The 19,583-nt window shown below is 36.7% G+C and overlaps 1 protein-coding gene across 5 annotated transcripts in view; it reads right to left on the bottom strand.

The window, feature by feature from the left end:
- RANBP3L (RAN binding protein 3 like) overlaps window positions 1-19,583 on the bottom strand; it is a 100,983-nt gene that overhangs the window by 39,799 nt on the left and 41,601 nt on the right. For 2 of the 5 annotated variants that reach the window (XM_036225521.1, XM_036225523.1), the window contains one exon: window positions 267-420. Coding sequence is in view for 4 of the 5 variants with exons in the window: in XM_036225523.1 (XP_036081416.1) it covers window positions 267-357 (91 nt within the window). In the remaining variant the exon portion in view is untranslated. Of the gene's footprint in view, window positions 1-266; window positions 431-787; window positions 901-9,264; window positions 9,323-19,583 lie in introns of those variants that run through there. The other 3 variants (XM_036225522.1, XM_016142461.2, XM_016142463.2) reach the window with 3 other exon arrangements.

The following is a 19,583-nucleotide window of genomic DNA, read 5'->3' as shown; positions in this document are numbered from 1 at the left end:
GCTAGAAGTTTAAGCACATCAGTTCCAGAACGACAACTTCAAGGAATATGCATTCTTAAGGGTCTTCTATAGTCCTTTAAAAATCAGTAGTGAATCCAAGTTAACCTACCCTTATGCATCACTATTACGTCTATTTTAAAATGGAAAATTGCAAAGCATTTTACAACCAGAGATTCTCCAGATACTTCCCTACCCCACCATTCTTCCAGAAATGCAAATGACCAGGAGGTCACAGAACACACAACTCTTTAGCCTGACTGACTCACCTTGCTGTTGCTGGCCCTCTGGAAGCTTCAGGCTACAGGTGTGCAAACCGTGGAACAGGTGGCTGTTGCCTTCTCTGAGCACAGTAGACATGGTACTGGTAGTATGGCTGTGGCTCCAGTAGCACTAGGGCATTTCCTTCTCTTGGCCAGTCACCTAAAACAGTCTTCATAAGACACCCAGAACCACAGAGGTACTGCAGATCCTGTCCTTGTGTGTAAAACAGTTACTTCTCTAATAACCTTCCAAGTATTTCCTAATCATGATTCTTGAAATAAATATTTACCAATATAACTTCCCCTACATTTAAAGATGCCAATTCATTTGGATAAAAACACAACTTAATTTTTCTTTCATTTCAAAGCACATTTCATAGCTCGAAGTATGCTATTTCCCCCTTATAGTGTAAAATCCTACAAAGTAACTATTTCTAACAGATTACGGTTCGGGCATTTTTTGACTCCTGCTGTCATGAAATCTCATGCCTCAAGTATTTATATAAGACTGCTAGAGTAATACGTACACAAGGAAAACAAGGTGCCGCTGAGTTAAATCAAGTGATTTCTAAGCCTGGTCTGTGGTACCCTCGGTGACAAGTGAAAGTAATAGTTCTTAAGGGAGGCTGGAAGGAGGAGGAGCCCAGTGGGCTGGGCGATTAGCAAAAAGAGGCAGGCAAAAAATGGCATTCGAGTTGCTTTGAGTAACAGTGACCAAAGCAGGGATCTAAAAAGATGTCATAATGTTACAGTAATCACAGATCTGATTTCTGCTACTTTGTAATTAAGAGCTCAAAGCAGGGGTTTATACTGCTGTACAACTGGAACTGGTAATGAGCTCATGGAAATGTACTGTAGAAGTTTCAGTTGCTGTAAACACCTTCCAGTCTTCCCAGTTACAGAGCAGCCTGCCTGCCAAGGTAACTATTTGGCGTTCTAGAAGAAAAATAAACACACAAAACATTATCTTTCCAGAGATCTATCTCCGTATCCTCTTATGTTCTCTATTGCTGTTTCTAGGTCATAAGACAAAGCTATTTCCAGTGTTTTCCTATGCTGCAAAATTATGTTTCATTGAAATATTAGAAATAGTTCATTTTTCTTTGAAATAATAGCATATTCATTAATGTTTAAAAATAATCCCTAAACACATTTCATTTAACTTGGGAGCTTGCTGCCTCTAAAGTCCTAATGAATGCTGGTAAATGCTCCCCTTTGTAGATTCAGAAAGGAGGTAGAGGGTAAGGAGAAAGGAGAAAGGCAGAGCTGTTTAGCCATAACATCTGGACCCTGCAGCTTCCTATGCATACTTGGAAACTTGACACCCTAACTAGAAAGTTACCTCCTGGACAGAACTGGGCAGACATCCTCATTTTACTTTGAGGCGATGAACAATTCTCCAAGCATATTTTGAGCTATGAGATCTCATGAAATATGTGAATGCACTTTCGTAATTCTTATGACTTACTAAACTGCTTTTATTATTTTTATTATTTATTATAGTCTATCTCAATTTTAGGTCCCTCACAGTATAACAGGTTATAGAAGTATTTAGTTATTTTAAAGAGATTTCTGTTATTAGAGAACTGTAGTTTCTGCTTCAAATGACTGGTATTTATCTCATGCTTCACAATGATCCTGGTGGAAGGCTGAGGCATTTTCTTCCTGAGTTACATAAAGATATCAATAGTCTATCCAGTTGTGGACCTCGTTAATGAGTATATTATTACGTAAGTAAATCAAATGACCCACAAAACTGTAAGCTAGCCCTTAAGAGAAATGGATTTTTTAAAAAAATGTTTTATGAGAAATTTAAAGTATGTATACGAGTAATTAGATGGAATAGCATAATAAGTCTTATGCACCCATCACTGAGATTCAATCACTATCAACTCATGGACAATCGCGTTTCATCAGGGCCACTCTCCCCTCTCATTTCACCATTGGATTTGAAGCAGTCCAGACATCGTTGCATTCGTAAACATTTCCATATGTATTTCTAAAATTCAAGGACTTCGAAAAATAGGACCATGATAAAAATTGTCATCTCTTTAATAATTAAACATGATTCTTCAATATAATTAAATATCCAGGTGGTAGTCTTATTTTCCTGATATCTGTATTTTTTTTTCTTAATTTTATTTAAATCAAGGTCCAAAGGTCCACACACTGTATTTGGTTAATATGTCTCTTAAGTCCTTTTCATTCTGTAGGTTCCTTTCTGAAAGAATATGTTGCTTGGGGGTTAATATCTACATTTACCTTAATTCGTGCCTGATTTTTCAAAAAAGCCCCCTAGATGCCTCCATTTTTCTTACTCATGCATAGATGTAAAATTGGTTTTAAAAAGAGAGGAAAAGGAATGGTATAGACCATAGAGGCTAAAACATCCAGCTTTTTAGCCCTAGCGTTCCCGTTAGTGTACGGTGTGACCTAGAACATCTTGTACTCAACATCTCGTGGGTGTGTGCCTTCATTTGTAAAATGAAAGATGCTTGGTAAGCAATGAGAGATATTATTCAACATTCATTCTCTGCATATGAAGACCTGGGAAAGGAATAATTATTCTGCTTTGTCTTTGGCTAGAGCCTGAGGAGAAAGAAAGAGATTTAAAAATAAAATTCTAAATAGGATTTGGGAGGATACTTGAAAATCTAGGCCCTTGATTGAGTACCATAATTATCCTAGGAACATCATAAAGATAGAGATCCCTGAGTCCCAATTGCCGAGTCTGAGGTCTAGGGTCTGGTAGAAAATACTTTTTTCTTTTCTTTTTTTTTTTTAACTTAACTTCCCCCAGCTTTATTGATACATAATTGATACATAACACTATATAAATTTAAGATGTGCAACATGTTGATTTTATACAATTATGTATTGTACCTTTATGTGTTATATACATTTATGTATCACCATCACAGCATTAGCTACCACCTCCATCCTGTTGCATAATTACCATTTCTTTTTTGTGGTGAGGATGTTTAAGATCTACTGTCTTAACAACATTCACATATATATCACAGACTATTATTAGCTATAATCACCATCTTAAGCATTAGATCCCCCAAACTTGTTGACCTTATAACTGGAAGTTTGTACTCTTTGACCAATAACTCCCTAATTCCCCTACCCTCCAATCCCTGGTAACCACCATTCCACTCTCTGTTTCTCTGATTTTGACTTTTTTTTTTTTTTAAGATGGAATCTATATATTTTTCAAATTTTCTTGTCAAAGTAAACAAGCATAATCTGCTTAAACAGTTCTGGTTTGCTCTACTATTTCATTCATTATGTCTTCCCTGAGGGGTGATGGACCCAAACAAGTGCTCCCTAAATGTTGGGAGCACTACTACTAAAGTAAAGCGGTGGGGGGCGGGCAGGAAAGGCTTGCTGCCTGGTTCCTCTGTGTCCCGTGGTTGCACATCATCAAATCATGCCTGGAGAATGTTCTTGTGATTGAACACTTGAATCAGAGGGACTCCTGGGGTCTTACACTGCATGTTGACTTACACTTCTGCTCTGGGAGGATTCTCTGTCTTGACTCACCAGTTTCCATGGGAAATAAGCCAGTGTAGATGAAAGCAGCATGATAGCAGAGCATATAAAATGACATTAGATTTATCGGCCATAGTAAGTATCAACTATAATAAGCCATAGCCCTTACTTTTCAGAAACACCATCAAGTGAGTAATTCACAATGGGCATATGATACTTTGCTTTTCGTTTGTAAATAAAAAAGCAAGAAGTAGGAATGCAGAAAGTGAAGTCTGGTTGGGTCAAGAAACAGGCGAATAATATTTGGCATTTTTACTTGGAATTTGATTAAAAATGAATTAGAATCCTATAAAAGTCAAGCGTCTTCCCTTATCATATCTCTGTGATGCCAAAAAAATGCCCCTGGCTTCCTTGGTCTAAGTTTTTTCTGCTCTCCTGTATTCTCTCTGGGATGTCACAGATAATCAATCTTATCCGTTGGTGTTTTTAGGGCGCATACTGGAAAAATTGGTATTTTATGTTTAGAATTTATTGCTCAGAAAGCATAATGCTTAGTTGAATAATATAAATGGTACTACGTTTACAGAAGGGTTTTCTTTATTCAGTTGAACATGTTTAAAAGCAGGAACATATGCATTTTACATTAGTCCACAAGTTAAGTTTTTTGTTTAAGTAATAACCTGCCTTGTTTCAAAAGCATTTATGATATCTAGTCTACAAGTATATCTACTCTTCGAAGGTCTTCGGACTGCCTTGAATGACAAAGATTACAAATAAAAAACAGCAGTATTACATTTATCACTCTTATCCTTAAGGAAAAGGATAAAAGACCCTCAACAGAATGAAAACCTGAAAACTAAAAGGCCTTGGCCCAAGTCTCACTGTGGTCCACAAAACACTCAGGAATTATTCAATGGTCATTGTAGCTCCAGACTGATAAACTAGTGTTAAGACTTTAGATTTTCTACTGATTTTAAATAACGAATCCCATGCTCCTTTATGTTGTAGGAGATTTTTTCTTAAGTTATTCTTTCTTGACAAAAGACTTTATGGATGAGAATGCTGAGTCGCAGGATCTCATAGTGGCTTACGTAGCTCATGTAACATGTATGTCATGAAGCACAATCAAGGTGGGCTTTTGTGGTTGTCTAGAGTTGTGTTACCCCAAGTGTCTGCATGTTTTAGCTCGAAGAGTTTCCCAGGTAGCACAGTTGGCTGGATTCCTACAATTGTTACTTGTACAGCATAGGAGATGTAATTGGCTACATTAAAGACTGTCTTGCTTGAACACTTGTCCTTATCCATGGATTTAGGAGGCTACATTGGCCCAGAATCAAAGGGGCTTGCTATCTGAAATTGCTACCATTGATGTTTAATACATTGGATACCAACATTTTGGTCTTCTTTAGGAGAAATATTGCCTCACTCCATAAACATTGCCTTGGCAGTTCAAACAAATTTTGGCCCTTTTGCAGATGAGTCTCAGATTTGGCTGCTGCAGGGCTCCCTCTGGAGGTAGCAGCATCCAAGGTCAGTTCCTAAAATAGCCTTGGCCTCAGCACAAGATAAACCTCATGTCTTTTCATCCAATGCCCACAAGAACGGGGTCTTGTAATTTTGATCTCAGGAAATGATTATCTGTATCTGAGGATGTAGGAAAGTTACCTGATTATTCTTCTGTGGGTGAAATTTGATTATTGTTGTGTGCTGGTATTTAATCTCTGTAGCTTTACATTTTTCTATTTTTATTGAAGCCTCTTAGCCAAAGTGAAAACAAGAAAAAATAAAACCAAAGGTCAGAAAAATGTTGAGTTTTATTTTGTTTGTTTTAAATGGCAAGGAAACCCAGAGTACAGTGGTTCTGGTCCCATAAGGTCCACCATCTGGGTAGGATCAAATGGTCCTCAAGAGTCCGAATTCCATCTGGAAGTGTTTGAAGTACACAGACATTGGAGTCAATGGGTCTGCAATAGAACCGAACTCTTTGAAGGTAAATACTTATTAACTGGAATCATTTCCGAAATAAAGCAAATCGACTTACATCAGATCAAACTTTTGTTACTTGAGTTGAATTTATATTTACATGAATAAAATCAACCAAACTATGTTCCTTCCTCTACCTCTCCCTTATACCATCCTTCCCTCAGTATTTCCTGCCTTCTTCCTTCCCTCATTCCTTTCTTCCTTTTTTTCTATCTCTCCCTCTTTCTTCTTTCACTCATTTTCTTTTATGTTAATTAATTAAAATATAATATAATGTTTGCTATATTAAAAATAAAATTATTCTATATCTGGAAGATGCTTCAAAATAATTTGGGTGAGGAACATATGGGGAGTAGAGATGAAATAAGATTTGCCATATATTGATAATTATTAAACCTGAGTGATGAGTACATGGGATTTATTATGTATTCATGTCTACTTTTCCATATACATATTTTTAATTTCCATAAAAAGTTTTAAAATAAATTTATTTTCAATGAATCAAATTGAAAGACTATAACGAATAGGCAACATACTAAACTTATTAAGATGAGGAGAGAAACTTCAAATTTCTCTTGCTATTTTATCTTTTACTTCATATATTATCAAATATATAGAAATACAGGGAATGTTAACATGCATAACGTAGTTGTGGGGCAATGCATTAACACCATTTATAAACAAACCAAGCGGCCCACGCACATTCTCGAACACCTGCTGCAGGCTGGGGGCGTGGTCATCAGAGACCTCTGTGGCAGAGCCGAAAAGATGAACCTGATGCAAAGGTGACACGCTCGTTTTTAAAGAGAACCAAACAGTAATTTTACTTATTGCTTCTAAACTGTATAGATATTCCCTTCCATAACAGATTTCTAAAAAATACAATTAAGCCCTGTCTTATTTTGGGCTGCTATAACGAAGTAGGATAGACTGGCAGCTTATAAACAGCAGAAATCTATTTCTTACAGTGCTGGAGGCTGGAAGCCTGAGATCAGGGTGCCAGCATGGTGGGGTTCTGGTGAGGGGCCCCTTCCGGGTTGCTGACTTCTCACTGTGTCCTCCCTCACACAGTGGGCAGAGGTGAGCGAGCTCTCTGGAGTCCCTTTTATAAGAGCACAATTTTCACTCCTGAGGGCTCCCTCCTCATGACTTTATCACCTCTCCAAGTCCCCACCTTCTAACACCATCACATTGAGGGGTAGGGTTCCGACATATGAATTTGGGGGCAACACAAGCATTCAGTTCATAACAGGTTGTATTTTCAAGGATGGAAGAGAATTTTCAATCCAAATGCTGCATTAAAGAAGAAAATATCTATAAGCCCTTTGTAATTCCACATATATGACTTCAGAGACCTGCCCACAATAGTCAATATCAACTTACTTCCTCTTGCAGAACTATAACTACTTTTTGCCTCCCAACCCACAAATCTGTGAATGCACGCGTGGGTGCACGTGTGCGCGCACGCACACACACACACACACACAAACACACACACACACATCCCTTATCTTCCTGGCATTTGAGGATTAGGTATTGGTGCTTAGGCATTGATATTCAGCTTCAGATAACAAGAGCGCCTAGTGAGCTGCAGTAGGAAATCCTGCAACAGCATGGGAGCTCCCTGAACAGCTGCGTCAGTACCCGAGCTATTGAAGCCACTCCCTCCTTGCTCCATGAGGACTCAGAGTGAGGGGCTTGAAGAAGATAGAGGGATCAGAATATAGGATCTTTCTCATTGTCTCAGGGTTCCAGTGGGATAACCATAGAAGAGTGGTATACAGGGTAAACCAAGAAAGAATCAACCTTCTTTAAATCGTTTCTCATTTAGTGGGAAACTCTCCTAGGAACTCTGAAATCTAGATTTAAATGTTTTGGGCACAATTAGTAAAACTACTGGTGTGTTTTTCTGCTCCTTTTTTTCTGTATATTACACATATCAGCTATATTAGCAAACATATACTTCATTGTCAGCTTTTCAAAGTAAGTCTGTCTTGATAGTTGATTCTAAATAGAAACTTTAAGAAGACAATAGAGAAAAGATGTTTTAAAATTACTTATAGAAAAGACTAATCAAAATAATCTGAGCACACGCTTCCAAATCCATTCAAATGATACGTAAAGTTATACAAAGAAATAAATAAAAAGTAGAAATGATGTACTTTAGAAAGTTATCTTTATGTATGTGCCATCATTGGGTGAGAAATCATGAGGACTTACCAAAATATAAAAAAAGAGATGGACTCTGAACAATAAGAGTGATATAAACCATAGTAAGAGAAGGAGCCTGGAGTCAATAAATATGAGTAACATGGTCAATCATCATGTATTAATGAAAAAACTACATGTGGAACAGGAACATTTTTCCACAGGATAAATCCTGATAATTATCTTTTAAGAATGTGAGTTATCTGCATGGAAAAGTCTTTTAAACAGGGACCAGAAGGAGAAATAGAGTTGTAAGTGCCCTAGGACCACCCTTTCCCTCCCACCTCTGGGATGGGCAGTCACATGGGGAGAGACTGGATAGGAAAGTAGACCCACTCTGGAGAGAAGTATGGAACACCTTTCATGGCCAAAGTCAAGTCCTCCTTTGAGGTAACTGAAAGTCTTCAGACTGCCTGTCTGCTCTATATCCCTGAACCCCAAAATTAAGTCTGTCAGCACAACCAGTGCACCTATACGAAGCTTGCAGTCAATCCTTAGGAGAAGCCTGCTAGGGAGAAAGACCTACACAAGTTGCAGAGGAAAATCATGGTAACTCCTTAAACAAATTGACCTAAATTTTTATTCATAAATATTAATAGCCAATGAAAAATCATCAGTTACTTCAGGAAGGCCAACCAAAGAAAGGAAAATGACCAAGATGAACAAACATATTGGAGGACCCTGGAGAAATAGAAATAATGCAGGAAACCAAAGAAAGTTAAAAAAAAATTTTTTTTTTAATTAGTGTCCTCCTAGATAGAAAAGATGTTACATCCATAACGTAAGAACAGGTTGTCATGGAAAAATGAGCTACCAGGGCACCAGAAAAATTATTGAAAAATAAAAAATATGATTGCCAAATTTAAAAAAAAAAATCACTAAAAAATTGAACTAAGTAGCGAATGTGATTAAAGATAGAATTAGTTATATAGAAGGTGAAATAAAAAAAAATTTCAAGAATTCAGACCAAAAAGGCAGACAAAAATGTGTGAACAAGTTGAAACACTGAAGGTCAGTCTAGGAGGTCCATCTACTCCTCTGCTTATTGGCTGTGATCTTGGGCAAGTTGTGTAATACTCGTGTCCAACTTTGTGTGCATTTATGTTTACCAGTACTGTTCTAAGTCCTTACACATATTAACTCGACTACTCCACTGAGCCTTTCTCTATCTGTAGGATGTCTTTCCATCGGCCATGATCTACTACTACATTCTTGATTTGAAGAGTTGGATGCTCTGTTATACTTCCACGTGAGAAATTAGTCTTTTTATAAAGAAGCCAATAACTGACATGGAGAGTTTATATCCTATCTTTCATACCTCTTTTCAAATGTTGACCAGGGATCCTCTCTCTGCCTCCCTGCAAACGTCGCTGTGCCTGTCGTGGAGGGAAAATATGAGGCACAGACATAGAAGCATCGGGTCCCACAGCAAAGACGTGTCAGGAACAAGAAGCAATGCCGAAGGGGGAGGGCTGATGCACTGATATGTGATTCTGGCCCGAACAGAGCTTCACATAATGCTGCATTAATAGTAAACCTTAAGGGAAAAAAAAAGACTTGTAGATTTTACATAAAATTCTAAATTTCAGGTTCTTATGACAAAATTGGAAGATTTTGGCCCTCCCTTAAAAAAGAAAAGGTAACAAGTTTGCAAGCTAGGAGAGGCTGCTATAATACATAAATTCTAAAATAAAATGCCTCCAAAGAGATAGAAATTTCTTTCTTTCTTGCATAATAATTCAGAGATGAGCAAGTGGTCCAGATTGGGTGGGTGCCTCTTCCTGAGGTCGTCTAGGAACCCTAGTGGTTTCCATTTTGTTGTTCCAAAGGAAGCATTTTTATTTACCATTTTCAATTTTTTTAAAAAAGACTACCTTTACCAGAAAACAAATTGTTTGCCTTCTGCAGGTATTCTTAATATTAAATGAATTAATGCGAACTTAAATTTTCTGCATCTTGCAGATGAGGAATAGATTTAATAGCACCAATATTTATAAAGCTCTGTTTTGAAGATTATAGGTAAAGATACAATAAAGCAAAACAAACTATTAGAAAGTTCTCTGCAAAGCATTATACGTAACCTATAATAACGTGTATGTTGCTAAAGAAGAGAGAACATGCAGTGCTTCTTCATAAGTACCAGATGCCTCATTTGTATTAACTGCACAGGTCAATCAGATATTCCCTTCATATTCTTATTCTCTGTAGCAGACATTGTGGAGTGCCTGCCTGCCCAGCAACCATTTCCTTCTCTTTCTTTGTTGACAGAACTCTGATCTTGTGTAGCCAGGCTTCAGGGAAGGTGGACCTCACCTCCATCATCATGGATTGATCCGACTCATCATAAAGATGCCATTAACCTTGCACCGAATATTTGTGAGAAAATCAATGCCTTGTAACACAATCTTGCTCTAATTTGTACCATGTTGAGTGGCTTTTATAACAAACAGAAATGGTCCTGATAAAAAATTAAGCATTTAGTACTTCATGTCATCAGCATGGACTGGCTGGGTGCCATCCTACAGCTGCCTCACTTGTTACTATAACAATATTGAGAGCAGCAGGATGCAGTGTATTTGGAATCAGCACACACTTTGCCAATATCAATATAATACTTGTTCAGCCCTGACCTTTCCATACCTCCATTCCTCTTCCTAATGTTGTATATGGTGGTCACTTGTATAGGAACCTGCAGCCAACAAACACACACCTGGGCTTTTCAGAATCCGCTCTCGCCTCAAATCATCTTCTCTTGCCTATTCATTCTTCAACACTTTTATCAAGCATCTTCTGTGAAAGATTTCCTGGTCTCATCCTCTACAGGATAGAGTTAATCACACTCTTTTCTGGGCTATAAATATAATTTGAATATATTTTTATTGTTGTATATATCATATTTCCTAATAATTATCTGCATACATATGTTTCTTCTCACTAAGACATGCATACACTGGGCCTAATAAATGGTGCTTTTAAATTAAGAATAAAGGGAAGAAAGGAAGAAAGACAAAAAAGGAAAAGAAGGAAAGAAGATAGAGAAATAAAGAGGAGGAAGAAAAGAATGTCTAGGTTTCTTTCTTTTTTCTCAATGGGATCATGATGAAAAAAAGCACTTGTGGCATGCTTAGATCCTCGCAGATTGTTCCCCAAACTGGGACAATTTTTGCTCCATCCCTGGCTAAGAAACCAAATGGGAAAAAATTGCATTCAAATTCCTTTGAAATATTGTTTGAGAAAGGTAAATTAGATTGTCTTAAATAAGCGGATGACATCTGGAATAAACAGAAAGAATGCAATGCTTTGCAGCAAAGATAGATTTCGATATCATTTAAATGAGATCAAAATCATTGAATTGGAAGAGCTCTGAAATCAGGCAGGCCTACTGGAACCTGGGCTTCGCCCCTTGCTAGCTGTATGGCCTTGAGCAACTTACTATGTCCAGCCTCTGTTTCTGCATGACGCAAAATGAGTACAATAATACCTATCTTACAAGATTAACATGTGCTCTACGTTGGATGAGACAACTGCATCTAGCACAATTCTGGGCACAAGCCATTTAGATGTTGAGATGTTACTGTCTTTCCATGCATAGCAAGTACTAATTTAGAATAAATACATTTCTTCCCACTAACATATATACTTATACTTAGCATACATATATATATATACACACACTTATGTACATATACTTAAATATGTAAGTATATGTATATACTTAGAACAAATATGTGTGTATTTTATATTTATATTTATATTTATATTTATATTTATATTTATGCCTACATATCTAGTGAGTTGGAGAGGACCCATGATGGAAGTGGAGATACTGGGTGGTGAGTAGGAAAGGAGCAGACAAGGGTGTTATGCCTGCTCAAACGTATTCCGATTTATACTGTTGTGATTTGTTTAGGATGAGTCGACTCTATTACAGAGTGAGCATTCTTGGGTAAAATCGATAAAAATCAAGGTTCTGATCCATCTAATTTGAGGCAAGGACCTCAACAAGAGGATATGAGGGTTCTCTGTGGACAGGGAAAATTGTCTCATTCGGCACACCTCAGGTGGCAGTGCGTTTCGTTGGAAGAATGAATCCACGAAATCACACACGGGGTCCTATCTGAGCCAAGATGCTGACATTTACGTCAACAGCAGAGCTCAGGACTCTTTGTAGAATTTTTCTTTGACGGCATCTTTTAAAAATCCTGCATAACATCAAGCGGGAAACAAGCAGGGCTCATTATTCCTGACTTTCCTCACATTCCCATTTTCTCTCAGTGCCAGGAAACCTTTGTCAGCTCTGTGGCTGACAGACAGCCAGCCTTTCGGCCGTGGGAATTTTCCAGTTGCGTGAGAGAGCTTCATTAGAAACCATCTCCACTCTCGTCCTCGGAAAAAAAAAAAAAAAAAAAGAGGAAAAATGAAAAAGAATGGTAGAAATGATGGTGATGCCCCAAAACAGATATTTTTGCTTTCTCTTTTTCTGATTCAATTTTTTGGTTCTTAATTGCATGTTTAAAATTATGTCATTTTTATGATTTATAAAGTTCTAAATAAAGCACTATTTACAACTGCACAAAACACAAAAGATGTTAAATAAATATGATGGAAAGATGGAGCTAGCTGCCCAGCCTGAACGTGTGAGGAGAACCCCACTGGGAGTGACAAACACAATTTATTTAGTCCATATTTGGCAGCACCAATAAATTACAAACACAGCAGATATCAAGTGGAATTATCTGCAGTCCATTTCAGAGAGCCAGCCATGCTTGGTATAGGAAATCACATTTTTATTTAAGGGAATTAGGATTATGAAATAACGAAGTGTATAAGTAAAAACTGTCTAAAAACTAATAAGTAAAAAATATATGGTTTCCCCCATATAAGCTTCGTTTAGAGTTTTGAAGTAGGCAAACATTTTGTAGTTTAAAGAGATTTATTCACTAAATTCTAAAAGCTGGCAGAAACTTAAGATGCCTAAATTGTCTAGCAAAAAGTAGCAGAAAATTGGTTTCATAATTGCTTCAGGTGAGGTATTACATTCTCAAAACTTATGTGTGGTTTGGAAAGCTGACTCACCGGCTTTGCAGTCAACAAGTTGTATGCTCTAGGCCAAAACATGTCATGAAAGTCATGAAAGAATTGATGTCCTCCAGCCCCCAATATGATGTAAAGCCTTGTCCACCGCAGCCAGCTGTTGAACCATCCTTGGATGGTTTCACAACGGCACATAAGAGCCATTGTACACCTCCAGTAGCAGAAAGAACTCACCGAGCACACAGTCCTGTAACAAAGCCTGTCCAAGTCCTTAAAGGGATTCGGGATCTGCTGGGATAGATCAGATTCCACGAAGAACAGAAACAGGAAACATTCAGTCTGTGTCATTTTTTACCCACTAAGTCAGCAGTTCTCAACCCTGGCTGCACATTAGAATCATCTGGGGAATCTGAAAGCATTCTGATGCTTGGGCCCCAGCCCCAGGACATTTGAATATATTGGTTTAAGGCGGAGCTTGGGAACAAGTATTTTTCAAAAGCTCCCCAAAATAATTCTAATTAATAGCTAGAATTGAGAAACACTCTCTAGACTGTAAACTCCTTGAGAGCACACTTACTCACCACTGCTCACCTCAACAACTACTGCAAAGCCTGGTCAATGGCACATGATAAACATTGTTGGAGTGAACGATGTATAAAAAAACCAAAGGGTTATTTTTTAAAACAAGATCAGCAGTGCTGCTGCCAGTCCTCCTTTATCTTTATCCATCCACCCTGACGCACACAAATGGGCACTTATTTAACTAGGTTTATGGCAGCTAGCATAGTACTTCATTCAGACCTGGCCAGGGGGGGCCCAAGCTTGGGAGTGCCTTTCTTAAATTTTTCTAAGCCTCTTCCAGTGTCTGTGATTGACAGGATGGCAATGCCCTCCAGGCATGGTATCCTTTGCCCAGAGCAGAAACTTCCTGTGCTCTCCACCTTGCATAAGGGCTCAATCAGATGCCTCCAGGAGCTTCTAGACACAGACCAGAAGGGTAGCTGAGCAGATGGATGCCGCCACTGTCCAACGAGGACACGTAAGATTGGGCTGCCAGAATGGTGCTGACACACAAATTTGGGGTGACTCAAATTATTTATGGAGAGCGTCCCTGCAAAAAGATGTCTGGGGCTTGGGGTACCTCTAAAATATCGATTCTTAAATTTCTTAGAAATTGTATGCTTTCTTACACTGAAAAGATTACCACATTACAATCTTATTTTGGGAGAAAATATCCAAAAGGATTTATGGGGCCAAATCAGTTATTTCTAGAGAAATAGATTTATTTAGACAGACATTTCTGCCTGAATTTTCACAAACACACTGTGAGAAAATTTCCAAGTGTCTAAAAAGAACAACAAAAAAGTGAAGATTGAAGGAGCCCTTACTCATTCTTTTATTCTGATTCTCAACATAAAATTATTTTCAACTTTTAAGAACCTAACAGCTTTTTAAAATGCTTTTTAAGACAAGGATGAAGAAAGACAAGCTATTTAATCTTTTATGGAAAGTTTATCCTCATTAATCTTTTAATATTGATTAAATATTAAAATAGTATATTGGATATTTAAGTTAAATAAAATATATTATTACATTAAATATATTACATTATAAATATGTCATTATATATTATATATTATATACAATATATTATTAAAATTGATGTCACCTGCTTCTCTATACTCTTAATATGGCTGTTAGAAAATATAAAATTATATATTTGGTTTGTATTTGTGGTTCACATTATATTTCTTCTGGATAGCACTAAATGTTATCAAAGGCATCCATAACCTTGATGGTTCATAAACTATGAGCATAGACATGGAAGCCTCCTTAAAACAAGCTAGAAACTTTGATTCAGACAAACTGAGGAGAGTAACCACAGGCTAGAGGGAGGAGAGGAATAAGAAAACCTTCCAGGGCACAGGCAGAGGCTATCAGAAAGGGAGCAGAAGTCAGCAGAGGCCACAAATCACCTCTCAGTCTCCTATGGAGTCAAGGTAGTCGTAAAAGGAAGTCTAAGTTTCTGGTGGCCTCTGTGGTCCCATAAGATGGCCGAAAACTTGTTAAGCAAACCCTCTTTCATGAGAAGCAAAGGGACCCAGTACCAGCCTTAGTCCCAGACAAGAGGGCCCCTGACCTGGACCCCATGCTTTAGAGGGCTCTGCATATTGCCAACGGATGCATTTGCCAAAGAACACAGGGTGCTGCTGCCACTTGAGAGCTGACATCAGAGCTGGCACTGAACAACCCACAACACTAAACATTTGCTCTCTGACTGACACTTTCAGGCTTCTCCATTCCCTTAGATCCTCTAAACAAAAGGCAGTTTGTCCAAAGTCCTGAAGATTTGTGGGCTGTGCTTCTGCTGAGGCTGCTTGGGAGGTGGGGGAGATTTTAGCAGCACATTCAGTAAAAAGACTTCAGGGAGAAACAAGGCAAAGTAATTAACTTGTAAATCCTTCCTCTCAAATATTGCAAATGCAGAAGATTCTCTTATAATTAAATATCTGTTCCCTCATAGTGCCGACTTTCCATTTTCTTCTTTCTCTTCATGTTTTAGTTTGTATTAATTTTTAAAATGGAATCTTATTAAATATTTCTATAAAATAAAACTATTTGCAGTTCCAGAATTTAAAGTCCATGAAATTATTGCCAGTGTAAAGGACAGGAATCAAGCTTTATGCATGCTGCAACTAGAGATACATGTATTCACATTTAAGGAATATTGCACTTATTCCTCAGCTATCGGGTTACCTGTTGGAAATAGTGGATAATTCTTTTCCAGACCGTAGAATGACAGGCCAGTTTTGTTTTTTTTTTAAGTTGAAAGAGTTACCAATTTTAATTCACACGCTATAATCCAATTCATGTCCTTTACACTGGCAATTTCATGAATTTTAAATTCTAGAATTTCAAATAGAGCAATTGAAATGATTTTAATGAGAAGCCAGGGTTGTAACACACAGGGCATGTGTCTTCCTGGTCAATTCTTTGCCGATTTTGTGTCTGTGTTCCCAGATCCTGTGTTCACAGATTCAGTTGATGCTGCACTTTCTTCTCTCCATGTCTGTGTTGTACTGGTCTAATATCCTGCCCACTCATTAGGTCCTTTGCTTCAGGTCCTCTATGGATAGATGTGTGAGAGCCACATCAGTAACCTGGGGAAATTAGCCTGTGTCCAAGCCAATTAGTCGGCACCATTTCTACTTTAATGAAGCACATCAATTAAGCAGAAAGCTGCACTGGAAAATTCCTTGGCCTATCAGAGCAGCAGTCCTTGGTTTACAGCACCAAATCCATTCATTTAATAAACATGTATTGAGCACCAACTATGTGCTGAAAACTGGAAATAAAATAATTAATAAAAGATACAATCCCAACCTTCAAAGAGCTCACAGGTTTTTATCTGTCACCTCAGAAATCAAGTATTTCTCAGCCCCCTGGAGTTCACCTGCTCTTAATCCTAAAATTTGTCATTCTTTCCCAGACTTTAGAATTTGATGGGCCAGTTTTTTTTTTAAGTTGAAGAGTTACCAATTTTTATTTTGCAAAGTAAAAAAAATCAAATGAAAGTCTTTTTCACACACAAAAAGTTGCAAGTATATCATTTCACCATAAGGAACTACCATTTAAATGAAATAAATTTAAATTCATTTAAAAAACTCTACATTATTCTTTTTTCCTCACAGTCAAAAATTTTTGCTGCCTCCTAACATCTTTCTAGATTTATTTAAAACCAAATATTTTCTTTCTTTCTTTCTCTCTTTTTTCTTTTCTTTTCCTCTCTCCTTCACTCCTTCTCTCCTCTCCCTCCCTCCCTCCCCCTCCCTCTCTCTCTCTCACCCCTCTCTCCTTCTCTCTTTCTCTTTCTTTCCTGACGATGAATAGTATCCATTATCCTTCTCCAAATAAATATGTCAGGAACTGAATTACATTTCTGGCCAACATATAATAATGGAACCAGATTTGCCCTCCCACCTTAAATAATCAAGAAGTGAAGAAAATATATAAAACAATGGATTTCAAGACACTAGACATGATGCAATGAAGAACAATGATTCCTCAAAGAAAGGAGACAAATGAAGAGAGCCCTACAATTACCCCAACTTGTTGTCTTAAGAGAGATTCCAGTCTGTAGTGCAGGAAAGAGGGAACCCAGGTGAGCTTGGATAATTCCCTGGTTTAAGATGGAACTGAAAGTCTCATGAATAAGATGGACAGATTTCATAGAAAAGGGTAATGGGAAAGAGAGAGCTTCACAGGGCAGAGATGCCTGAAGATTTGCATTGTTTCTCTTGAATTTTCAGCTGAGTGCTGACTAGCACATGTATATGAAGAAACTTCCTGAGACCAGGGACAGAATAACCAGGAAGGGGGAGAGGAATCACAGAATCAGAATAGTGCTTGAACCCAGAAATCACACTGGAAAACCTCATGGTTCACAGGGCACTGGACAGAATATTTGAAATGGTGTTGTCTTGGTAGAAGGGGATAATTAGCCCGATACTGAGGACTGTTATAATCTTACCTAATAATCCACAAAAAACAAGACCTGGAAAAATCAAACCATTTTCATGTAAGATAATTGTGTCTCAGCAAAAAAGTGCAAGAGTATTTATAGAAATATAAAACACAGAACAAGGTAAAATTCAGTGATTGACATCCAATAAAAATTAACAAGCATGCAAAATTTTACTAGGGATAAGGAAAAATACAACCTAGAATAAGGGAAATAATTAAACAATCAAAATAAACTCAGAACTAAATAGATTTTAGAATAAGTAGACAAGAATATTGAAACAGTGATTATAATTGTATTTCATATGTTTAAAAAGTTAAAGAGACATGAAAGATATAAAACATGGACCCAAATAGGACATTAAGAGATGATAAACACCATGAGATTAAAAAAAAAAAATACACTGGATGGTATTAGCAGCAGATTAAACATTGGAGATTTTAAAAAAAAAAAGTAAACTTTCAGACAAAATGATGGACACTATCCTATCCAAAATGTAGCATAGAGAGAAATGAAAATTTAAAAAAATGAGCTGGGCAACACTGAACCATTGGACAATTTCAAGTAAACTAATATATGTATAATTTGAGTCACCAAAAAAGATGAGTCGGGGAAGACAGAAAAAATAATTTAAAAAGTAATACCCCAAATTTTCTAGTTTGATGAAAATTGTAAACCCACAAAGTCAACCATAAGAAAGATTAAGAAAACTATACCAAGACACTTCACAATCAAATTACTCGAAACCAGTGACTATGCTCTCTGGGTGATAGAGAGATAAAATTCTAGTTCAAGCAGAAATATCTTTCAAACATGAAGGCAAAATAAATAATCCACCCGGAGGTATTATTTTAAAAAGAGAAAATGAAACCCTAAGTATATAGAAGAAAAAATATCAGAGCAGAAATCAATAAAATAGAAATCAAAAGAGAAAAGAAAAATCAATGAAACTAAAAGCTAGTTGTTTGAGAGAATTAATAATATTTATAAACCTTTAAGTGGATTATTCAGGAAAAAAAGAGAGAAAATACAAATTACCAATATTAATAATGAGAAAGGTGACATCACTACAGATTATATAGACATTAAAATAATAATAATAGGAAAATGTTATGAACAACTTCATATGAAAAATCCAACAATTTATATGTAATTGGCAAATTTCTTGAACTACATAAACCACCTAAGCTCACTTAGAAGATATAGATGGCTTGAATATCTCCATATTTATAAAATAAATTGAAATTGGAGTTAAACACCTTACACACACACACACACACACACACACACACACATACACACACACAAGTCTTAGATAGCTTTGCTGGCGATTTAAACTAAACATTTAAGGAAAAATATAATACCAATTTGACACAAACTCTTACAGAAGACTAAATAGAAAGGATTACTTTTCATATCATTCTATGAAGTCAGCATTACCTTTATTCCAAAACCAGACAAAGACATTACAAGAAAACAAAATGATAGAACGATATTTCCCATGAAAATAGATGCAAAAATTCTAAACAAAAAATTGCAAATCAAATCCAAAAATATGTAAGAAATGTAATACATCATGATCTATTTGGATTTATCCTAGGGAAATAAGGTTGTTTTATCATTATAATTCAACATAGTAACCAACTAAAGAAGAAGAAAAACCACATGATCATCCCAAAAGACTCATAAAAAGCATTTGATAAAATCTAACTTTCATTTATATTGATTAAAAACTCTCAGTAAATTAAAAATAGAAGACATTTCCTCAACCCTATAAAGCACATTAATGAAAAGCCTACCTCAAACATCATACTTACTGGTGAGAGAAGAAACGATTTCCCTCTAAGATCAAGAACAAGAAAAGGTGTCCATCCTTATAGTTTTATTCAATATTGTATTAAATATTCTAGGCAAGCAAAAGGAATAAAATTCATCCATATTGAAAAGATTTCAGTATACTATTTTTTTACTCAGATGACATCATGTGGAAAATCTGTTGAAATCTATAAAATAAACACTTGAACAAAAAAATGAGTTTATCTAAGTGGCAGATTATAAAATTAATAAATTAAATTTTATTT

Source organism: Rousettus aegyptiacus, unplaced genomic scaffold (assembly GCF_014176215.1).
Source record: "Rousettus aegyptiacus isolate mRouAeg1 unplaced genomic scaffold, mRouAeg1.p scaffold_m13_p_8, whole genome shotgun sequence".
Taxonomy (NCBI): domain Eukaryota; kingdom Metazoa; phylum Chordata; class Mammalia; order Chiroptera; family Pteropodidae; genus Rousettus; species Rousettus aegyptiacus.
The sequence above is the reverse complement of the archived record's forward strand: the minus strand, read 5'-3'. Positions and strand labels throughout refer to the sequence as shown.